Source organism: Coptis chinensis, chromosome 5, assembly GCF_015680905.1.
Source record: "Coptis chinensis isolate HL-2020 chromosome 5, ASM1568090v1, whole genome shotgun sequence".
NCBI lineage: Eukaryota > Viridiplantae > Streptophyta > Magnoliopsida > Ranunculales > Ranunculaceae > Coptis > Coptis chinensis.
Window position 1 is genome coordinate 47,813,284 of NC_141460.1, and position 21,014 is coordinate 47,834,297.

The following is a 21,014-nucleotide window of genomic DNA, read 5'->3' on the forward strand; positions in this document are numbered from 1 at the left end:
ACCAAGACAACAAACTAACTACTATACATCCGAAGCAAGTACAATCAAATAAATTTGGTGAATGAAGCATAGATATCCAAAACAACTAAAAAAAAATGGAAACTCCATTTTATTAGTGAGTCCAACATTAAGAAAGACTGCGTTTTTATTGATGCCCGTAAATAAAACCCGCAAAAATTTGAAATTCTGGAAATTAGTATCACGAATCTCAAACATGCCCGAACAACGTAGTGATATTGATGATTGGAAGCATCCAATTCTATAAGAAAACTAAAAATGACTGAAGCAGAGATCCGTAGACAACACATTGATGATTGAGAAGAATTTAAACAAAAATGGGAAAAAAAAAGATTGAGTAATGCACCTTTGTGGAGGGAGAAGTTATTTAAAATTTGAGTCCACAACTCAAATAAGACAACAGAGCTAACCGGTGCTAACGTTGAGATTAAAAGAGTCATGCATTGTGTGGGAACAAAAACATTAGAAAAATATATGATTGCTCGACCATCGCACGGTTTCGATGTCACGATAACAATGTTGTCCGGAGTAAGTTTGCAAGATAGGATCATATTTTTTAGCCAAACTTGTTGAACAAAAAAATGGTTATTTTGGGAGTTAAACTTTCTTATTAGAATAGATTTTAATAGGAATGATTTAAAACAAATCTTGAAGTAGACTTTATTATTTTCCAGTTTTGTTTTGTGTATTTGCTTAAATATACCGATTTTTATAAGTTGTACATGTGTTTTTTACATAATATTGGCATTGTTAGGAAAATTCTTAGCTAATTAGGCAATGTCTTTCCGATTATTTCTTGTCTCTAGCATTTTATTGTGCTATCCGAAATGGAGAAGTCTTGGATGTCGTTGAATCGGGTTTACTAATCGCATACGAGAAAGGGGTTGAAAGTTTTATGACGCTTTGCCAAAAAGAAGTTTGGTGAACATAATCCCATGCCATGTCCATGCAAAACATGTGGGAATCTCAATAAATTTGTGGCTAAGGATGTTGAGTTCCATCTGTTTTACCATGGTGTTGATGGAAGTTATACCAAATGGATATGGCATGGAGAAAAATCTCCTGGTCAAGCTCCCTCGAGTGTGCCTTTAGATAGGCCCACCCATCACCATTTTGGGAGTGAAGCCCTAGGTGATGATGCACTCGCAGATGATACCACACCCCCCAGATGATGCTGCAAGCACAATAAAATTGGCTCAGACCGCTTGTGACCAGTATTCATCTAATCCCGAAAAGTTTCAGAAAATTCTTGAAGAGGCCGAGGAACCTTTATACAAAGGTTGCCCAAAGTTCACCAAATTATCTCGCGGGTTGTTACATTGTTTAATGAGAAAGCAAGGAGTGGGTGGTCCGACATAAGCTTTTCACGGTTGCTGAAAAATCATTGGAGATATGCTACCCGATGATGATAATTTACTACCCGGCGCATGAGAGGTAAAAAGACATTGTCCGTGTATGGGATGAGCTATGAGAAAATAGATGCCCGTCCGAATGATTGTGTGCTTTTATAGAAAGGGATCCGATAATGAGAATAAAACTAATTGCCCTACTTGTGGTGAGTCAAGATACAAAGTGAATAAGAACCTGACTGAGCAACATAAGGGGGTGCCGCAAAAGTTCTCGTGGGTATTTTCCACCTATCCCTAGGTTTAAGAAATTGTTTCAAATCGGTACGACATCAAAACATATGACTTGGCACAATCGACAAAGAGAGGTTGATGATAAGTTACGCCACCCAAATTGACTCCCATGGAAGTTGGTAGATGATAAATGGCCAGAGTTTGGCCAAGAGCCAAGAAATTTGCGCTTGGCACTTTCAGCCCGCATGGCTCAATGAGCAGCAAGTATAGTTGTTGGCCAGTAATGTTAGTCACTTACAATCTCCCACCTTGGTTGTACATGAAAAGAAAGTTTGTTATGTTAACGATGTTGATTTCAGGTCCACGACAACCTGGAAACGACATTGATGTTTACTTACAACCACTAATTGATGACTTAAGAACACCGGGGATACAGGGGTTAAAGCTTATGATGCTTATCGACAAGAGGCTTTTACATTAAGAGCTGTATTGTTGTGGACTATTAATGATCTCCCTGCATATGGTAATTTATCTGGTTGTGTTGTAAAAGGCTATCATGCTTGTCCCGTATGTGGTGAAGAGACACAATCGTGTAGATTAAAACATTCAAGGAAGAATGTATACATGGCCCATAGAATGTACCTTCCAGAAGATCATCCCTTTCGGAAACAGAAAAAAGCATTCAATGGTGAGCAAGAGCTTCGATCAAGACCTATTCCTTTGACCGGGTGAGAAAGTGGCGTAAAAAGGTTGATGGAATCAAAACCTTGTGGGGGAAACCAATACAAAAAGAGAAGCCCAAGAAAAAGAAAAATAAATCAAAAAGGTCAACTCCATTAAAGAGGAAGCGGATGGAAGATGTTAGTGATGATGGTGCTAGAATTTGTTGGAAGAAGAAGTCAATTTTCTTTAACCTCATCTACTCGAGTACTTGCTTTCTTCGGCACAACTTGGATGTGATGCACATAGAGAAAAATGTTTGTGAGAGTCTTATTGAACCTTTGCTGAATATTCCGAGGCAAAACAAAGGATGGACTGAATAGTCGCCTTGATTTGCGGAGATGGGTTTAAGGGATGAATTGGTACCGATGTAAGTGAAAAGAAAGCGTACTTACCACCAGCTTGTTACTCATTATCCAAAGAAGAGAAATTTAGTGTGTGTGAAACATTGCATAAGTTAAAAGTTCCAGATGGATACTCATCGAATTTTAGAGCATTGGTTTCTATGCAAGACTTGAAGTTGGGGGGTATGAAATCTCATGATTGTCATGTGTTGATGCAGCAATTACTTCCCGTGGCTATACGATCGGTGTTACCAAAACATGTGAGGATTGTACTTATCAAATTCTGCTCATTTTTCCATGAATTATGTGCGAAGGTAGTAGATGTTCTTAGATTGCTTGAAGTTCAGAAGAATCTGGTGGTCACCTTGTGTTTGCTAGAAAAATATTTCCCACCGTCATTCTTTGATGTTATGGTTCATTTAACCGGCCCATCTTGTTCGAGAAGTCCAGCTTGGTGGTCCCGTTTGCTTTCGATGGATGTATGGATTTGAGAGGTATTAAGAACATTAAATATTCTTCTAATATTATTACTAATATAAATTATTTAAAGTAAAGAGTGGTTTCTGTGTTTTAGGTATATGTCGGTGTTAAAAGGTCAAGTAAGAAATCGTTACCGGCCCGTATATTGCATGGCGGAATGTTATATTGCCGAGGAAGCGGTTGAGTTTTGTAGTGAGTTCTTCTCCTCGATTGGATGCAGTTGAATTTCTCCCATTGAAAATAACACACTATCTGAAATTGTGACTGGAAAGAATCCTCCAGGAGGTGATTTTATTGCAGCTGATGTTAAGTCCTTGGAGCAAGCACATTGCTATGTATTGCACAATACAAGTGTTGTTCAGCCATATATTGAGTAATTATACTTTAACTATTTGACTTACAAAATTTACGCTTTACTCTAATTCTTTATGGAAATTTTAGAGCTAACCATGCGGTTCGTATGGAAAATTATTAGGAGACACATGAACCACCTAAAGAAAACATTTCCCCGACAGTCCAAAGTTCATAAATGGTTACAAGATGAACATAATCGTTCTTTTAGTTCTTGGCTCAAAAACGAGGTAACAATTGTCAATAGTAAAACATGTTTTGTGTCTATTTAATAAATGTAGCTAACATTTTTAAGGACAGGTTTTTGAAGATCGGCGCGTCTCTGGTAACAAAATCTCAGAAATCTTGAGATGGGTATCACAAGGTCCCCGTATACATGTAATGAAATATCATGGTTACACAATTAAAAGATTTTTGGGGAGGGCAATTGGAAAAAGATTTATGGGCTACAATGCAGGTAAAGAAATATGCGCTTTCTGGCCTGTTATTTATATATTTTAGAATGAATTTTCTGCGGGCTTACCATTTAATTCATTTGATATAGACGAGATTTGTGTTGGATCCAAATACGAGGGGTCAAGTTATATCTGATATTGGCCTCAAGTGGAGGACATTTAAGACAACTCTGACTACTAAGTACATACTTCCATTCAAAGATGATCTCGAACTACTTGTGGCGCCACCTACAAAGTATAAATATCTTGACATAATGGTTTGGACTGCATTTGTGCAATCAAGGTTGACCCCGAGTTCCGTATATATCTCTACTTTTTTGTCTGTTAATGTATTTTAGATATATATACATATGTTAATGTCTTTTCTTCTTTGGAATTTTTAAGGAGTTAAACTTGCTACAATCTGAAAGGCAATCCAATAATGTGTATACACACCGACTGAGCAGATCAGGCTATGTGGGTCTTGAAGAAGATATTGTAAGTACATTTAGTAAATACTATTTTAAGTAGTTTCTTACGTTCAAACTAAACTAACTTAGATGTCTAATTGTGTTGTTATGGTTCATGTGTAGAAAAAAAAATCCATAGAGACAGGCATTTTTGTTGATCATGAAGATAGGAGTGTCAAATGGAAATTGGCTCGTCAAAACAAAAACGGCGAATATTCAAATGACGCCACAAGGGAAGTAATAGGAAAAATTGTAAGTTTCCATTGTCAACTGTTTTGGACTTTTTGTAAGATTTCCCAAGGTTGTGACGTATCAAACGCCTTAACTATAGCTTGCAGGTCCGGAATTCTTCCCAACTGTTCCATCAGTGTTAATTTTTATGGTTTGAGCAGTAGGTGGTTTCCACTGATTGCTCTTAATTTGCGGGGCAGTAGGAAGACTGCCTTGCATGCCCATACATCAAGCTATTTTTATATCACCTGTATACATATGGCTCGGGATTCACTGGTTTCATTATTATTGTAGGATGATCTGAAAAAGCAAGTAGATGAGGGGATTGTAGTGACTGAGGGAAGCAATGATGTTCTTGCTATGGCTTTGGGTACCCCGGAGCACCGTAGCGAAGTTAGAGGCGGGGGAAGCATGTCACGCCAATGGCCTATTTCAAAATACCAAAACGAGGAACAAAGAAGTATAATGCGGAGCTGTTGGCCCAATTACATGAATCTCAGGAAAGGGTGAGAGTTTTAGAACATATTGTGAAGGAAAAAGAGACAAATAACTCCCACCATTCAGAAAATGTTGCATCCAATAGTAGCGGCATCTCAAGAGGTCGACAGGTAGTTTGCCAAACCTTAGCTTTTTTTTTTTTTTTTTTTTTTTAAAGATAAGGCACTAAGACATTAACATGCTCTTCCATAAGCTCCCCTGACAACCTCTCCCTGTTCTCAGAATGGTATAAGATATCTTATATATAGTTAATGGAACTATGTTATACAGTTATAGATCACTTATATGCAGCAGGAAGCGGTACTCTTTTGAAATCCTTCTTTCGGTAAGAAAGTCAGTGCCTCTGTTAGCTGGGCCTACAGATATATAGTTGTAGGAAGGGGGGTGTAGCTGCAGGAAACAAAACTCTTTAATAATAGACCGATCTTAGTTTCAATAGATCGCGAAGTTTACACTCGCCAGGTGTAGGAGCCTAAAGAAATTAAGTTCTTACAATAAATGCTCACTAAGTAGGAAAAACCATTTTATCATGATAAAATGCTTTATTGTAGGCCATTAGCATTCATTATTGCAACTAGTGATGAAGCTGATTTGGGCCAGACGGGACATTCTTTAGTAATCACCTTGTCTTGAACATCCGGTGGGGACGCTTAGTATGTGGATTGCGTGAGTAGATCTTTGATCGACTCCTACCCATAATCCTAAAGAGGCTTTTAAAAAAGAAACAAATGGAAACCCCCCGTGGATGAAATTTCATGACTCCGTGCGTTCATAAACAAGTCTGGAGATATAAGGGAAGAAATCGATACACGACACGAGCAAAAAGCGCTACAAGGGCGCTATAATGTGTTTTAACAGCTCGCGAACGACTATAGAGCGGGGTGGCCATAATAGGCCCTTTTTTCTTGATCTGAGATCTGACATACGATCCATGGATTGGGCGGGTTACTGACTTTACTTACCTTTCGATCTAAGCTGTAAACCCTAATTCCGCAAAGACATAGGGGTGGTTGATCCAGCGGATTGTGCGGAGTTGTTTACCCGATCCGGTCGAGAACCCAACAGTAGTATAGTAGCGGAGGAAGCAATGGTAGAGCTAGTTTATGAAGTAAAAATGAAGCAGATCCTGCTGCTCATACATCTCGAGATCGACATAGATACAGGAAGGGAAGTAGAGTCCAGTCCCTTGCCGCAAGCTGTGATGATCAAACTTATGGAAGTATGGTGAAGTGGTTATGGCAAACCTTTTCCGTGGTAACCTAGTTTCAGGAACACCCTCCTTCCTTTGCCAGCGCAACGACCTAAGCAGTTGAGTCCGGATATTCAGTTGTTCGACCAGCCCCATCTTCTTCCTCTTCCTCCTCTGCAGTGGAATGAAAAAAAAAATGGCAGATGAGGGAACCATACACGAGACTTTCAAGAGTGACTCCAAGTGCAGAACACTGGTTGGGTGCTTGAGCTTCATTAGTGCTTTCACTTCATGCTTCCTAACCATCTCTCTAGAGATATTAAGGTTACCAGCTATCTCTCCCAACGTTCTATCACCTTTGCCGTCAAGCCCATACCTCTGTGACTCTGTCTGATCACCAGGCTCTCCTTAGGCTTTAGTGAATCAAGCTGGAGAAAGCATAACAAAGTAGGTTGTTTTCGAAAATTAGGATCAAACTATCAATACTAGAGGCTGAAAATTTGGAATTTATACACATTCAGATACACTTTATGCATATCTACATGCAAATCTAAGAAGGGATAGATAGTTCAAACTTCAAAGCATGTTTCATCATGTTTAAATCTGACAAGGTATTTAGAAATGGCATTGATAAAAATGTAAAACTAAACCAAGAAATATAGATGTAAAACTAAACCAAGAAACTAAACCAGTATTTAAACATGTTTCATCATGTTTAAATCCACCACTCCGTCTTGCTCCTCAGACTATCACAGCCCCTCGCTTCGACCGCCCTCAATTGATCCCCCAGAACCACCTCATTGCTCCCGTACTTGTTCTCCTGTTACCACTATAGCACTGCTGTTACCATAAATAACTGGATTTTTCCTCTCTGGCACAAAACAAAGAAGAAACTGAGGGGCTTCTTTAAGTTTTCCTTTCATTTGTTCAAACATGTTTTCCACCCTAGCATCTGGAGATTCAGTTCTAACTGAAGGATTCTCTTCATTTACCACACAAGGATCCTTTACCAACTGCGCAAACCACCAAACTTGTGAGTAACCAAAACACTATCAAGACTAGCACACATATAAATACTGAAACTCACGATACCTTTCTGTTCTCCGCATTTAACTAGATCTTTCCATAACAATTGTACATCACAGCTAACCGAGAAATTTACAATAGCCCAATGCTCGATCTTTGTAGGCTGTGCTAGTTTCTACATAAAAAGTATTTCAGTTAGGACAACAAACTAAGCGCAGCAACAAAATGAAGTAGTTATTATAACAGTTTGATAAAGACCACAAATTTGTCAATAAGAACAGTACACACTAACCAAATAAATATACCTTCCTCCAATTTAAGTGAACTCGGAATCTCTTGAAACTCCGTATGATAAATAAGCGTTGGTCATTCACTCTAAATCTCTTGGACCGACCAAGATTTGTTGGAGTGGAATTTGTGGTTTAATTTGACTAGTCCAAGAAATTCGTTTGAGGTTCAGTTTTGTTCATTCCTTTTTTTAAGAAACAAGGCCGAGCATACCTCTCAAACTCACAATACTATAGAAAGTGAAAGAAAAACGGTTTTTTCAATACACACAATATTTTGATATCATTCCATAGGTAAATTCTGACTCCTCTCCTGTTACCACTATAGCACTGCTGACCAGAATCTCTGCCTCTAGCCGATTGACTGCACTAGCAACTGTATCGAGAACTCCTTCTGGCCTCTCTATCTCACCTCTCCTGTCCCTGTTTTCCTCAGACTCACTATACTCTACTGCTGATGCTTCTGCCACTACCTCCGACCGAATCACAAGCTCTCTTACTGCTATCGATTCTGCACTACTACCTGAGACAACATCTCTTCCTGAACTTCTTATGCCCACTTCCTCATAAGAGTTTCTGCCTAGCAGCTCCTCTCTCTCAACTTGTTCCTCTCTTTCTGACACAACCTCAATCCGGCGCACTTCCTCCCTTACTGCCATAGAGCCTACACTGTTACCTGAGACAACTGCTCTCTCCAAAAGCCCCGTGTCCACTTCCTCATTAATGTTACCTGACTGCTCCTCTACCTCAGCTGGTACCTCTCTCTCAGCTGATTCCTCTCTCTCTCCTGCATCAACTGCTCCACTCTCTCATTTTGGGTTTGTTCCGTTGTAGCTTCAGGAAGACTGGTGATTTCTTCCCCTATTTCATTTCTAAACATGCTACTCTCAGGTATGGTTACAGAGTTTTCTACATGCACCTCCTTTTGACCTGGAACAGCTCGTTCCAATTTCTTGTTTGAGCTCCTGGATTTACTGCATTCACTCCTTGCATATGGTGACTATCCACCATGTTGTGTGTTTGTTCTTGTACGTTGGAATGTAAGGATTGGAGAGGTGGGAAGTTCTGAACATTCACAAACTGGGAACTCATGGTTCTTCAAAAGATTTGTTTTACCACTGTTGAACTCACACTGTGTTCAATGTAGGATTTTAACAAAGGATGACTAAAACCATACACAAGGATTGGATGAGTAGGATGATGAACGGTGTTCTTCCACAACGAGAGGGATGTTTTGCCGAAAAGGAATAGAATAGCTAAGGTTTTGGATAAGAAACAAGGAACTTCATGTATTTTTAACTAAACGCGGCAAAAAAAGGATTACTAGATCATTGATACGACTTAAGTTATGTCGCATCTTGTCGCCCAAGAAATGGTCCCTATTGTTAGCTTTTTGGTTTAGTAGAAATTTATGCAATGTTGCTTTGTCTTTATTTATTAACTTTCACTATCTCTTACATGTAGTTTGAAGATGGTGGTACTTCAAAAGTGGACAAGGCAGCGTCAAATATTGAGTTTAGTATCCCGCAAGTATGTTTTATGGGCTAAATTGTGAAATTATATCCAACATTAGTTTCATTCTATCATATACATTATTATTTAATACTTGTATGTATTATTTGATAGATGCAGAATTGTAGATTGACTTTGGGATCAAAGGACAAGATTGTTGCCAAAGGAAAGGTTTATGAGAAGACGGGACCATTAGAAAAAATTCACAATCTTCCTTTAGGGGAGCACAATGTAAAAGTGTCGATTGATTGTGTATTGTGTCCTGATTCCCCTCTCCCTATACCTGTACGTGGTGTTTTGACCTCTATTTTAGATGCACACAACTCATTTGTGGCTTGGCCTGAAAAGTGGGTGATAGTAGGTGATAAGGTAAAATATATTTTCCAAATTTTATTAGTTATGCTTTTAGAACTATCGTAACTAACTTTAACGTTTTTACTTGATTGTAGGATATGGTTGATGATTCTTCTGCAGCTAATGGTGAAGTGGCAAGTCAGCTCCAAAAGTTTGGCAAGATTATAGAAAAAATGATGAAATCAAGTCAAATAAGTATTCCACTTGAGAAGGGGGTGTTTGAAGAAGAGATAGCATTCAATTATTTCTTAAAATCTGATTTGTTAGATGTTTGTAACATGAAGAAGCTTGAGGTTAACTCAATGACTGCATACTTAAGGTAAACTATTTGTCTCAAGAGGAATCTTTTATACATTGGGTGGTATTGCCATTTAATTTACTATACTTATTTTTTTAGGTTTCTCTACGACCGATTTGAAAGTTCTCGAGCAAAATATGGATTCTTCCATCCTTCACATTTCAATGATTTTGGAGATAGAGAAGAGATGAAACGCAACCTGATAAAGAGAATGAAAGTTGTGAGAAAGGATCAATTGATTTTTGTGCCATACTCCACCATGTAAGTGTGTATGTATTGTATATTCATGTGTGTTCAATGTATCTTACTAGTTATTTAATTTTAACCACTTGCATGTAATTAAATCTTACTTGTCATTTAATCCGTCCACTTTTGTGGCTTTAGGGGTCATTGGCTTTTGTTAGTCATTGATATGACATCAATGGTAGTGTTTTGGTTGGACTCCATGGTACGAAAGGCTATTGATTTGGATGTAAAGTTCATAGTGAATGAGTGAGTAGTTCATTTTTCTTGTTTGTTTTTTTTCAAGGCTTCATTTTTAAAATACTAAGTCGTAATGGATACCGTTGTGTGAAGTGCGATGAAAGTGGCAGCTATGGAAATGGGAAAAAGAACTAAAGGAAATCCGACTTGGGAATTGGTGAAGGTGAGGAATGAATAGTTGTGTTGATGATATACCACATAGTTTAATCCTCTGTGTGTGACTTTTTTCATCTCTATGTAGTGCCCTAAACAAACAGGGAATAAGGAATGCGGCGTTTATGGAATGAAATTTATGAAGCACCTTATGGAAGATCCTCTCGTGTCGACAAAATCTAAGTTGAAAGAACTTGGGGAAGTAGCGACATCTGAGAAGACGAGGAGCTTAATGATATTCGTTTGGAGTTAGTTGAATACATTTTGGATTTTATCAACCATGGAGAATAGGTACTTCCTATGCTTTTGGCTCTTAATTAGCATGAATGCATGTTTGTCTTTCTTGATGGCATGAAACCTATTCCCTTTATGACCTAAAACAAGCTTACCTCCGCATTTGTATTCCTATTAAGGACAAGAGTTAGACTTGTCTATTCCTACTACACTTACACTTAAGTAAACACTTACACTTACACTACTACACTTATTTGCCATGTGTGAAATAGTGTAAAATAATATTCAATGTTAGGTTGGCGATTTATCTTGGAGTTTAGTAGTTACATGTTTAATTTCTTGGTGTACGTGCTTGGTATTATTTTGTTAGGCTTCTCTTGCAAAGTATTGATGAAGTGCTTGATTTATGCCGTGTAGGTAAATTTTTCATTGGAGAACTAATGGGGGAAGCTTTACATGGAGACATCATGTGCTACTTTTGGTTTTTTGTTTAGTTTTAATTTTTTTTTTGTACATGCATGGAATGGAAGTTAGAGAACTAATTGAGGAAGCTTTACATGGAGGCATCCTGTGTTACTTTTGATTTTTTGTTTTGTTTTAACTTTTTGTACATGAAAGTGCAACACATACTTTTTCAGTGGAAAATTGTCTATAGCAAGCTTTCTTATGCAAGTCTTATTTTGTTAGCTTACTACAAGGATGTTGTTGGTATATTGTGAGATTGGAGGTTATTTTGTGGTGCTGCAATTGGTTTTAATATTAAAAAATAATAATAATAATAATATTATTTCGGTTACAAAACAACCGATATTAAACAATTTTACAAAAAAAACGATATAATTGGACAAATATCAAAACCGATATAACAAACAATATAAAACCCGATATAATAACTTTTTTATATCGGTTTTCTCTTAGTTATATCAATTTTTAATGAATTTATGTTATAAATACATAAGATTATTACATCAGTTCATGTTTAACCGATCTAGAAAGAGACACTTATTATATCGGTTATGGTTATCTGTTATATCGGGGGTACTTATATCGGTTTGAAGTTTATTGAAAAACCGATATAATAAGTCTTTTATATCACTTTTTAGCCGATATAAAACCATTTTTTTTTAGTAGTGCTTGTTGCATATGGTAAATGCAATCGCGATGCCTGCGAAAGTGAGTTAGGATTTTATTTTTGTTATTAGAATGTGATTTTGATCACTTATCTATTTTTATCTTATTTGCTAAGAGACTAGCAAAAGGCTAGTTCGGAGTTGTAATAAGTGCTCAAAAAGTGCAATTTAACCCTCGATTATGCCTATTGTTTAGCCATCTTAGTGGACTAATAGTGTGTGTAAGTTATGTTTTAAGATTCTACATGTGAGAAAGAGAGTTTTGTAGAATATTAGAGAAAAAGGGATAAAATTGAGCAATTCGGAGCATTAAGGATCACATGGGAAGCCCGTGGACAATCATGGAGAAGGCCAAGGAATTGAAGTTATTAAAGATGCAACTTGGACCTATTTTAAAGCCTATTTGGAAGCCCAAGGCCAAAGGATTCGTTGCTTGGACCAAAGCCCACAAAAGAGGATAAAAGGATAGAGCAGAAGAGACAAAATAGGCTTACGCGTCTGGGATTCATAGATCAGTGTCCAGACGCATTGATTAAGTCTGGGACATATAAATAGTGCCTCCAGACGCATGAATCGACACTGTAGCCAATTCATTCTCAGTTTTGAAGACGAAGTTGGACTCTGAAAGAAGTCTATTTGTATTAGGAAACAAATGACGGTTTGGAAAGCTTCTAGAGCTCATTGTAACCCCTATAAATAGAGGACCTAAGTGCCTCATGTAAATGGCCAATTCACTTATATTCTTGTCTCCTTAACTTGGAGGCGAGAGAGATTAATAATAAAAGATCGGTTTTAACTAGCTGAGTCTTAATAAATTAGTCTTTCTAGTCTTATGTTCTTCGACTCTTCTTCTTCTCGTTCTTCGTGTTCTTCCTTCTATATGGAAGGCTAATCTTCTCCTTCAAGGGAGGAGATGAAGCCGGTGCTTAAGGTTTAATGATTCTTCTGGTTTATGTTGTTCTTCAATCAGGTTAGTTCTTTATGTTTTTAGTTATTAGTTCCATTGCCCACACCAAGGGATGGAAGTATAGATTAATGTTTTTATTTATTACAATTGAATATCATGCTAGCTTAGGGTTTGATTTATTGCAATTGAATATTTGATAGTGACATGCTTTTATTTATTGCAATTGAATATAATGCTAGAATATGGTTTTATTTATTGTAATTGAATATTATACTATTATTCTCTACTTTTCTTCTAGTTGTGTACTATTTTAGAGTAAGGGAAGTATTCCTTGTGTTTGCCTTAGATGGTGATTCATTGAATAGCTGCCCAAGCTTACATAAAAGAAAAGAAGGCACTAGTAACATGAACATAGGAATAACCTTGAGTAGAGTTAATTGTTAATGATGTTTCATCCAAGAGGGCATCAGCACTCGCCCGATTGACCGATTGTAGTCTACTTGGAGAACAACATGAAGCAAAAGGTCATTGAATCAAAAGCATTGGTGGATTTGAATCTCTTGAATCTATCTCTCTCATATTCTCTCCATATTTCTAATTCTTAGCTTTAGTATAAGTTTAGTTAGTTTAGTTTAGTTTAGCATTAGAATCTAAAATCTCTACAATTATAGTTTTTAATCCCTCAAACCCCCTTTCCAGTCCTGTCCTTCATATAAACATACACTTAAAAGTGGAACGATACCCTACTCATCCTTTACTTATTGAGGGATAATTAGGTTTTGATACGCTTCTATTTGTTCAGCGGCCATCATCTATCTACATCATCCATACACCATCTACACACAAAAAAGAGTGAGTGTCACTAAGCTCTCGATCATGCTAACCTCTCCATTGATATTCATATAAGGCAACTATTTGATCGTTTGAAAAACGTTAACCGCAACGGAAAGATGGCCAAAGGACAAGGACATCGAACCATCGTGGCAGTTTATAAGCACGTTGGTAGTTGCTAAGAAAGGGCGCCCTAAAATGATCGGAACAGAATGGTTAGCGACTTCTGTATCGAGGATAACAAAATCCGCAGGATAGTAGAAATCCTGAACTTTAACCACCATGTTTTCCACTACACCCTTAGGATACTTGATAGACCTATCAGCTAATTGCAACGTCATTGTTGTAGGTTGCATTTCCTGTAGACCTATTTGTTTATATAAATAATAAGGGAGTAAGTTAACACTCGCCCCGAGGTCTAATAAAGTAGTGGTCTTGTGAGTATCCCCTAAGGTGCATTGTACAGTAGGACGACCAGGGTCCTTGTACTTAACGATTCCATTGTGTTCCGTTAAAGTTGGAAAATGTTCAGTTAAAAAGGCGTCTTTAGGAATCTTTGTCTTACGCCTAGTAGTGCACAACTCTTTAAGAAACTTAGCATGGTGAGGTAACTTTTTAATCGCTTCAAGAAAAGCTAAGTTTATCGTTAAATTTTTAAAAACTTCCCTAATCTCATCAAAATTTGTATCCTTGTTTAACATAGTAATTTATGAGGAAACGATGGTTTATCTCTATATTTAGCATATGGATCAACAGGATGGTTAACCTTGCTTTTTTGTTTCTTAAGCTGTGGTTTAACTGGTACCTCTACAGGGGTAGGCTCTTCAGTTTCTATTATAGTATCTAGTTCAATCTCGGGTGTAGGGACAACTGGTGGGGTAACTATAGGCATAGTTACTTTGTTATCAACCACTTTCCCAGAACGGAGAGTGGTGATGGCATTTAGCTCACCTACGTTTGCATTTTCCGTACTAGTATTACCATTCATCTCAAAGGCTGTGTTTATTGTTATAGGATTAGCTATCGCTTGACCTGGAAACACACCTTTGGGTTGTACTTTCTCTTGAGCTAACTGCTATAAGAAAAGTTAGTTGGCTTGTAAAATCTATTGTTGAGATTGCATAAAGGTATCGAAACGATCCGGTTGTGGAGGAGTGCTAGCTATAGGTTGTGTGACAGGAACTATGTCACATTGATTATTAATTGGTGGATTTTGATAGTTATTATTTACCGAACGATACCTCTATTAGTATTATAATTATTATTGTTATAATTATTATAATTACCTTGACCGTGTCCTTGTTGTGGTTGAGCTTGGTTGCTATAATTATAATTACCCTGACCTTGTCGTGGTGGGCCTTGGTTATAATTGTTTGCTGGCCTAATATTTTGATTATTAAACCCTAGAGGTGTTACTTGTTGATTATTTCTCCAACTGAAGTTGGGATGTTGTCTCCAAGGGGCTTAGGAATAGGAAAACTATTAATCGAGCAAACATTATCTTGTTATGATTGTTGTTGTTCATAGGCGAGAGGACAATAGGAGTTGGGATGCTCTTGACTCAAACAGAAATTACATGGATTGGAGTTGACATTCATGATGGGGATAGGCATTTGTTGAACATAAATAGCCTCTACCTTTTTCGTTAGAGATTCGATTAAATTTTTAAGTTCCGGATCGGGTTGCATCTCAAACATACCGGCGGCTTTAACTGTTGTAGAAGAACTAGCGGAACGGGAGAAATCGTCATTACCCCCCTCCCCCCAGTTATTATTACACTTAGTTTGATCTTCTAAAAATTTATAAGCCTCTGAGGCTCCCTAACTTAGAAAACTACCCCCATTCATTATGTCAAGGACTTCTTTATGGTGGTGTAGAAGTCTTTTGAAAAGGCACGAACTAGTGTGCCTTTCGCGAGGTTATGGTGTGGACACTCTATAAGAAGATCGGTGAAACGATTCCAAACCTCTGAAAATGATTCATGAGGATTCTGTCGAAAGAAATGAATCTTGGAAAGCATTTCATCGGTCTTCAGTGGTGAGTAAAAATGTTCCATAAATAGTTGAACAAGTTTAGCCCACGAGTCCACAAAATTAGGCGCTTGGGCAATTAACCAAGACGCTGCCTTATCGGCTAAAGTGAAAGGAAATACCCTTAGTTTAATTTGTTCAGCACCAACTATAGGATGGTGGAATGTAGTAAGGACTTGGTCAATCCTATGCATGTGCTAATAAGGCTTTTCATGGTCTAACCCATGAAAAACTGGTAACAAATTAAATATATTTGGGGGGATTCGGAAATCCCCCGCTGGGTCTGATAGAACGATGCAAGATTTAGGGCTATCGTTTAAGGCTTTGTAAAAGTCAGAGAGAGGAGACTCTCTTTCTTCAGCCATTACTTCAGGTGGTGTGTGTGGTATATTAGCTAGAGGTGTAGTGAATAGTATACTAGAAAGGCGTGTTTGTTGACGTTGTCGGTTGATTACGTTAGGCGTTTTTCTTCGGCCTAACCTTAATCTCATGCAAGGCTAAGCCAATCTTAACGAAACACAACAACACTCCAAACAATCATGATATGCTAGTATGAACCTCTAACAGGAGATGCAAGATGTGGAAGAAAAGAGTACCTAAATGCCTCCTTGCTTCGCTTATGAATAACGTCTTGTTTACGCTTGCTCAATGTGTATAACAAGTTAGAACACTGAGAACTATGAAAGAAATGGAAGTTTGAAACAAACCTGTGGAAATTGGGCAGTTTCAACAGAGGGCGCAGGTCGCACTCAGAATAGGCCTAGGTAGGGCGCAGGTGGCGCTCAGGTAAAGCTGGAGTTCCAGGCCGGTTGAGCTGCGCTTCGGGTTAGCCTTAGTAGAGGTGGTCGCTCTTCGGGGAAAACCTCAAGGTCCAGGCGCTTCAACATGGGGGACGTTCGTGTTTTGCCTTGGCAAGGCGCGGGTATCGCTCAGGCAAAAAGTGGAGTTCCAGTCGTTTGGGCACGGGTGGCGCTCCAATTTAGCTTGCCTAGAAGCTGGTCGCGCTTTAGTGTCATTCTCATGAGGAAAATTTTCGATCTTTGAAATGGACAACCACAGTGAGAATCAAACAAGGGTGAGTGGGTTATGGGACTTTGGAAAACTAACAATTCTAAAGAAAACAATACTAAAGTGAACTAAGATGGCAGCGGCGCTATTTGATAATAGGATAAAATTGAATATAACTCTACTCCGAATAAACAATGAAGTCTAAACGAAGGTAAAACTAAAAATTTATCGTAACAGTTCTTATCAAAGATTTCTACTCTCGATACTATTGAAGTAGAGTTGGAATAGAAGATTCGTTCCACTCCTAGTTCTTTAGCATTCAAGTTTTCTACGACTATCAATCCTACCAAAGTCAATGAGATTTTTACGAAGGAATTATACTACGATGTGAATTCTAAGAACAAGATACTAACTATAATGATTCAACTACAAAATGCTACGGAATACTAAAGTTTGAATCTAAAATAAGAATTAGGGGGGAATTGAATCCACCTTGAATCCAACTTAATAAACTAGCATAGATTGTTGTAATCCAATTCTTACGTTCTTACGGTAAAAATTAGTCATTTTAATCCCTAATTATACATGGCATCTCTACCAATTCATAACTAGCATGTGAGGAAGTCCAACCCTTTCTCATGGCAAATCAACGACCTTCTAGAGTGGAATAGACTCTTACAACGATTCTACACTACACAATCAAGTTTTCATCAAGGTTTCATCAAACCCCTCTAATGGAGGTTTAGCCTTGAATCATCAAACTATCATATCCATATGAATTAAAACTAGACATCATGAAAAGATTGGAACTTTGCTTATTTAAACTCAAATGGAAACTACTCATGCAATAATTGATTTAAACTAATAATGACAAATAAGTAAATCTAAGAATTGAAGCTAATAATTAATGGAAAACGAAATTAGATTATCAAGAACTAAATATTTTATTGATCTAACAACTAAATAACAATCATTCAATACTGAAATTAAAACAAGAATAACAACTAATTAATTAATTGAAAAACTAGATCTATAACTAAGTTTTAATGGCTACTTGCTATCCTCCCTAATTGATACTTCAGAGCTAAGTCTTGTGTGTGTAAATGGAGAAGACCAGATACACATTTTTGTGCATGGGCTGAGGGTCCATGTTTTGGGCTGGAAAATCGAGCCCAAAGCCAAATCTCTTCAGTCCACAGGGCCCTTTTCAATTAGCTTTGACTTTAACAGGCTTTTCGTCCACTTTTGCTCCTCTGATTGGGTCAAGGTTTGGACCATTGGAAATCCGTTTCCGAGCCGGTCGTTTTGAGATAAGGTACGCCCAATTCTGAGATCTGAGTCCAAAGATACGGTCTTCGGAAATTCTGCTGACTTTTGTGTGTTGTTTCTGCCCGTCTTGGCCTTTAATCACAGAACTTCTTAGCAACCAACCCTTGATCCTTTATATCGCTAAAGTGGTATATTTCTACACATAATTGATTTCAATGCCTGAAATACATAAAAGCACGTAATTAGCATTAACTCTTATTTATTACTCGCATAATTGGTCTAAAAGTATTATTGTTAAGGGGTTAAAACTACAGTTTTGGGCTCTTATCAAATACTATCATTCTTGAACATGCTAATGATTGATTTTGTGGGTATATCACCTGAAAACCCTCACGAGACTATAACTCATCCTTTTTGGAGAACTTAAAGGTTTAAAGTCTTGTTGCATATGGTAAATCCAATCGCGATGCCTACGAAAGTGAGTTAGGATTTTATTTTTATTATTAGGATGTGATTTTGATCACTCATCTATTTTTTTATCTTATTTGCTAAGAGACTAGCAAAAGGCTAGTTGGGAGTTGTGATAATTCCTCAAAAAATGCAATTTAACCCTCTATTATGCCTCTTGTTTAGCCATCCTAGTGGACTAATAGTGTTTGTAAGTTATGTTTTATGATTCTACAGGTGAAAAAGAGAGTTTTGTAGAATATTTGAGAAAAAAGGGTAAAACGGAGCAATTCGGAGTATTAAGGATCACATGGGAAGCCCGTGGACAATCATGGAGAAGGCCAAGGAATTAAAACTATTAAAGATGTGACTTGGACCTATTTTAAAGCCTATTTAGAAGCCCAAGGCAAAATGATTTGTTTCTTGGACCAAAGCCTGCAAAAGAGGATAGAAGGATAGAGCAAAAGAGGGAAAATAAACTTCCGCGTCCGAGACGCATGGATCGTGCATCCAGACGCATGAAATGACACTATAGCCAATTCCTTCTCAATTTTGGAGACGAAGTTGGACTTTGAAAGAAGTTGATTTGTATTAGGAAACAAATGGCGGTTTGGAATGCTTGTAGAACTCATTGTAACCTCTATAAATCGAGGACCTAAAGGCCTCATGTAATTTGCCAATTCACTTACACTCTTGTCTCTAGAACTTGAGGTAGAGAGAGTTTAATAATAAAAGATTCAGTTTTAACTAGTCGAGTCTTCATAAATTAGTCTTTCTAGTCTTATGTTCTTCGACTCTTCTTCTTCTCGTTCTTCGTGTTCTTCCTTCTTTATGGAAGGCTAATATTTTCCTTCAAGGGAGGAGAAGAAACCAGTGCTTAAGGTTTAATGATTCTTATGGTTCATGGTGTTCTTCAATCAGGTTAGTTCTTTATGTTTTTAGTTATTAGTTCCATTGCCCACACCAGGGGATGGAAATATAGATTAAGATTTTTATTTATTGCAATCGAATATCATGCTAGTTTAGGGTTTTATTTATTGCTAGTGACATGCTTTTATTTATTGCAATTGAATATAGCGCTAGAATAGGGTTTTATTTATTCTAATTGAATATTATACTATTATTCTCTACTTTTCTTCTAGTTGTGTAGTGTTGTAGAGTAAGGGAAGTATTCTTTGTGTTTACTTTAGATGGTGATTCATTGAATAGCAGCCCAAGCTCACATAAAAAGAAAGAAGATATTAATAGCATAAACATAGGAACAACATTAAGTAGAGAATAACCTTAGATGGTTATTCGTTAACGATGTTTCATCCAAGAGGGCATCGGCACTCGCTCGATTGCCTAATTGTAGTCTACTTGTGAGAACAACCATGAAGCAAAAGGTCATTGAATCAAAAGTATTGGTGGATTCTAATCTCTTGAAATTCTTCTCTTATAAATTCTTAATAGTTTAGTTTAGTTTAGCATTAGAATCTACAATATCTATAATAATAGCTTTTAATCCCTCAAACCCCCTTTCCAGTCATGTCCTTCATGTAAACATACACTTAAAAGTGGAACGATATCCTATTCATCCTTTACTTATTGAGGGATAATTAGGTTTTGATACGCTTCTATTTTGTTCAACGACCATCATCTATCTACATCATCCACATACCATCTCACACACAAAAAGGAGCGCGTGTCATCGGGCTCTTGCAGCATTGAGAACTCCTCCTCTTCCATGCCCTAACTAGCAACCTCACATGGAAAATTAGCCAAGAAGTTGACCAGTACCCGACTTTTCCTCCGATACTCGGTTTTGGCATTCGACACCAAATTTGTTTATTAGTACTGACCATTTCGACATTCTTCTTGATTTGGCAGTTTTCACCAGAGTCTGCTTTAAAGGTAGATTCTTCATAACGATCACAGAGTGTGATTGAAAATACGGCTTCAGCCTCTGAGATGAGAATAAAAGGGCCAAAGCATATTTCTTTAGTGTCAAATATTGTGTCTCTACCTCGAGCATTGTTATACTTTGAAAATACACCGGTCTTTCAACTCCCTTTTTAACTTTTACAAATACCAGACTTATAGCAAATTCTGACATAGCCAAATAGAGAAGCAAACTTTCTCCCTCATTTGGCTTTGTAAGCATCGGCATTTCTTGTAGATATTTCTTTAATTCAGAAAATGCTTCTTCACATTCTTCATTCCAACAGAATTTAGTATTCTTTTTAAGCAACTTGAAAAGCGGCTTACATCGATCAGAAGTTCTGGATACGAATCTATTCAGCACAGCTATTCTTCCAGTCAGCCTTTGTATCTGCTTTCTAGTTGTTAGAGATGACATTTGCTGAAGTGCTCGTATCTGATCAGGATTAGCATCGATGCCTTGCTCGGTAACAATATACCCCAAAAATTTTCCAGAACTGACCCCAAAATACACTTCTCTGGGTTATGTTTCATGTTAAATTCTCACAATATTTGAAATATAGTATCGAGGTCCTTCACATGATCTTCAGCTTTCAAGGACTTTATAACCATATCGTTGATATAAACCTCGACAATTCATTTTATGAGCTTCTTAAACATTTTCTCCACTAACCTTTGATAAGTAGCTCCAACATTTTTCAACCCAAATGGCATTCTGATGAAACAGTATATACCTCCATTAACGATGAACGCCGTTTTGAGGTAATCTATAATTGCCATTAGAATTTGGAAATATCCCGATATCCATCG

General features: G+C 37.4%; 1 protein-coding gene and 1 long non-coding RNA gene across 2 annotated transcripts; both read left to right on the forward strand.

Annotated features, from left to right (window-relative positions):
• Window positions 1-4,337: 4,337 nt before the first annotated feature.
• Window positions 4,338-5,026, forward strand: LOC147497729 (uncharacterized). Its single transcript, XR_015197186.1, has 3 exons — window positions 4,338-4,425; window positions 4,521-4,649; window positions 4,923-5,026. It is a non-coding gene; the product is annotated as an uncharacterized LOC147497729 (long non-coding RNA).
• Window positions 5,027-5,047: 21 nt separating this feature from the next.
• Window positions 5,048-10,719, forward strand: LOC147497730 (uncharacterized). The gene is made up of 8 exons (XM_086563727.1): window positions 5,048-5,236; window positions 9,093-9,158; window positions 9,255-9,509; window positions 9,590-9,813; window positions 9,892-10,053; window positions 10,177-10,284; window positions 10,369-10,438; window positions 10,517-10,719. The coding sequence occupies exons 1-8, from the start codon at window positions 5,051-5,053 to the stop codon at window positions 10,679-10,681; spliced, it is 1,236 nt and encodes a 411-aa protein (XP_086419853.1). The 5' UTR covers window positions 5,048-5,050; the 3' UTR covers window positions 10,682-10,719.
• Window positions 10,720-21,014: the final 10,295 nt, after the last annotated feature.

Coding starts and splice junctions, on each gene's coding strand:
- LOC147497730 (XM_086563727.1), top strand. CDS start 5,051: ATGGCCTATTTCAAAATACCAAAACGAGGAACAAAGAAGTATAATGCG. Junction 5,237..9,092: donor GCATCTCAAGAGGTCGACAG/GTAGTTTGCCAA, acceptor TCTTACATGTAG/TTTGAAGATGGTGGTACTTC. Junction 10,439..10,516: donor CGACTTGGGAATTGGTGAAG/GTGAGGAATGAA, acceptor ATCTCTATGTAG/TGCCCTAAACAAACAGGGAA.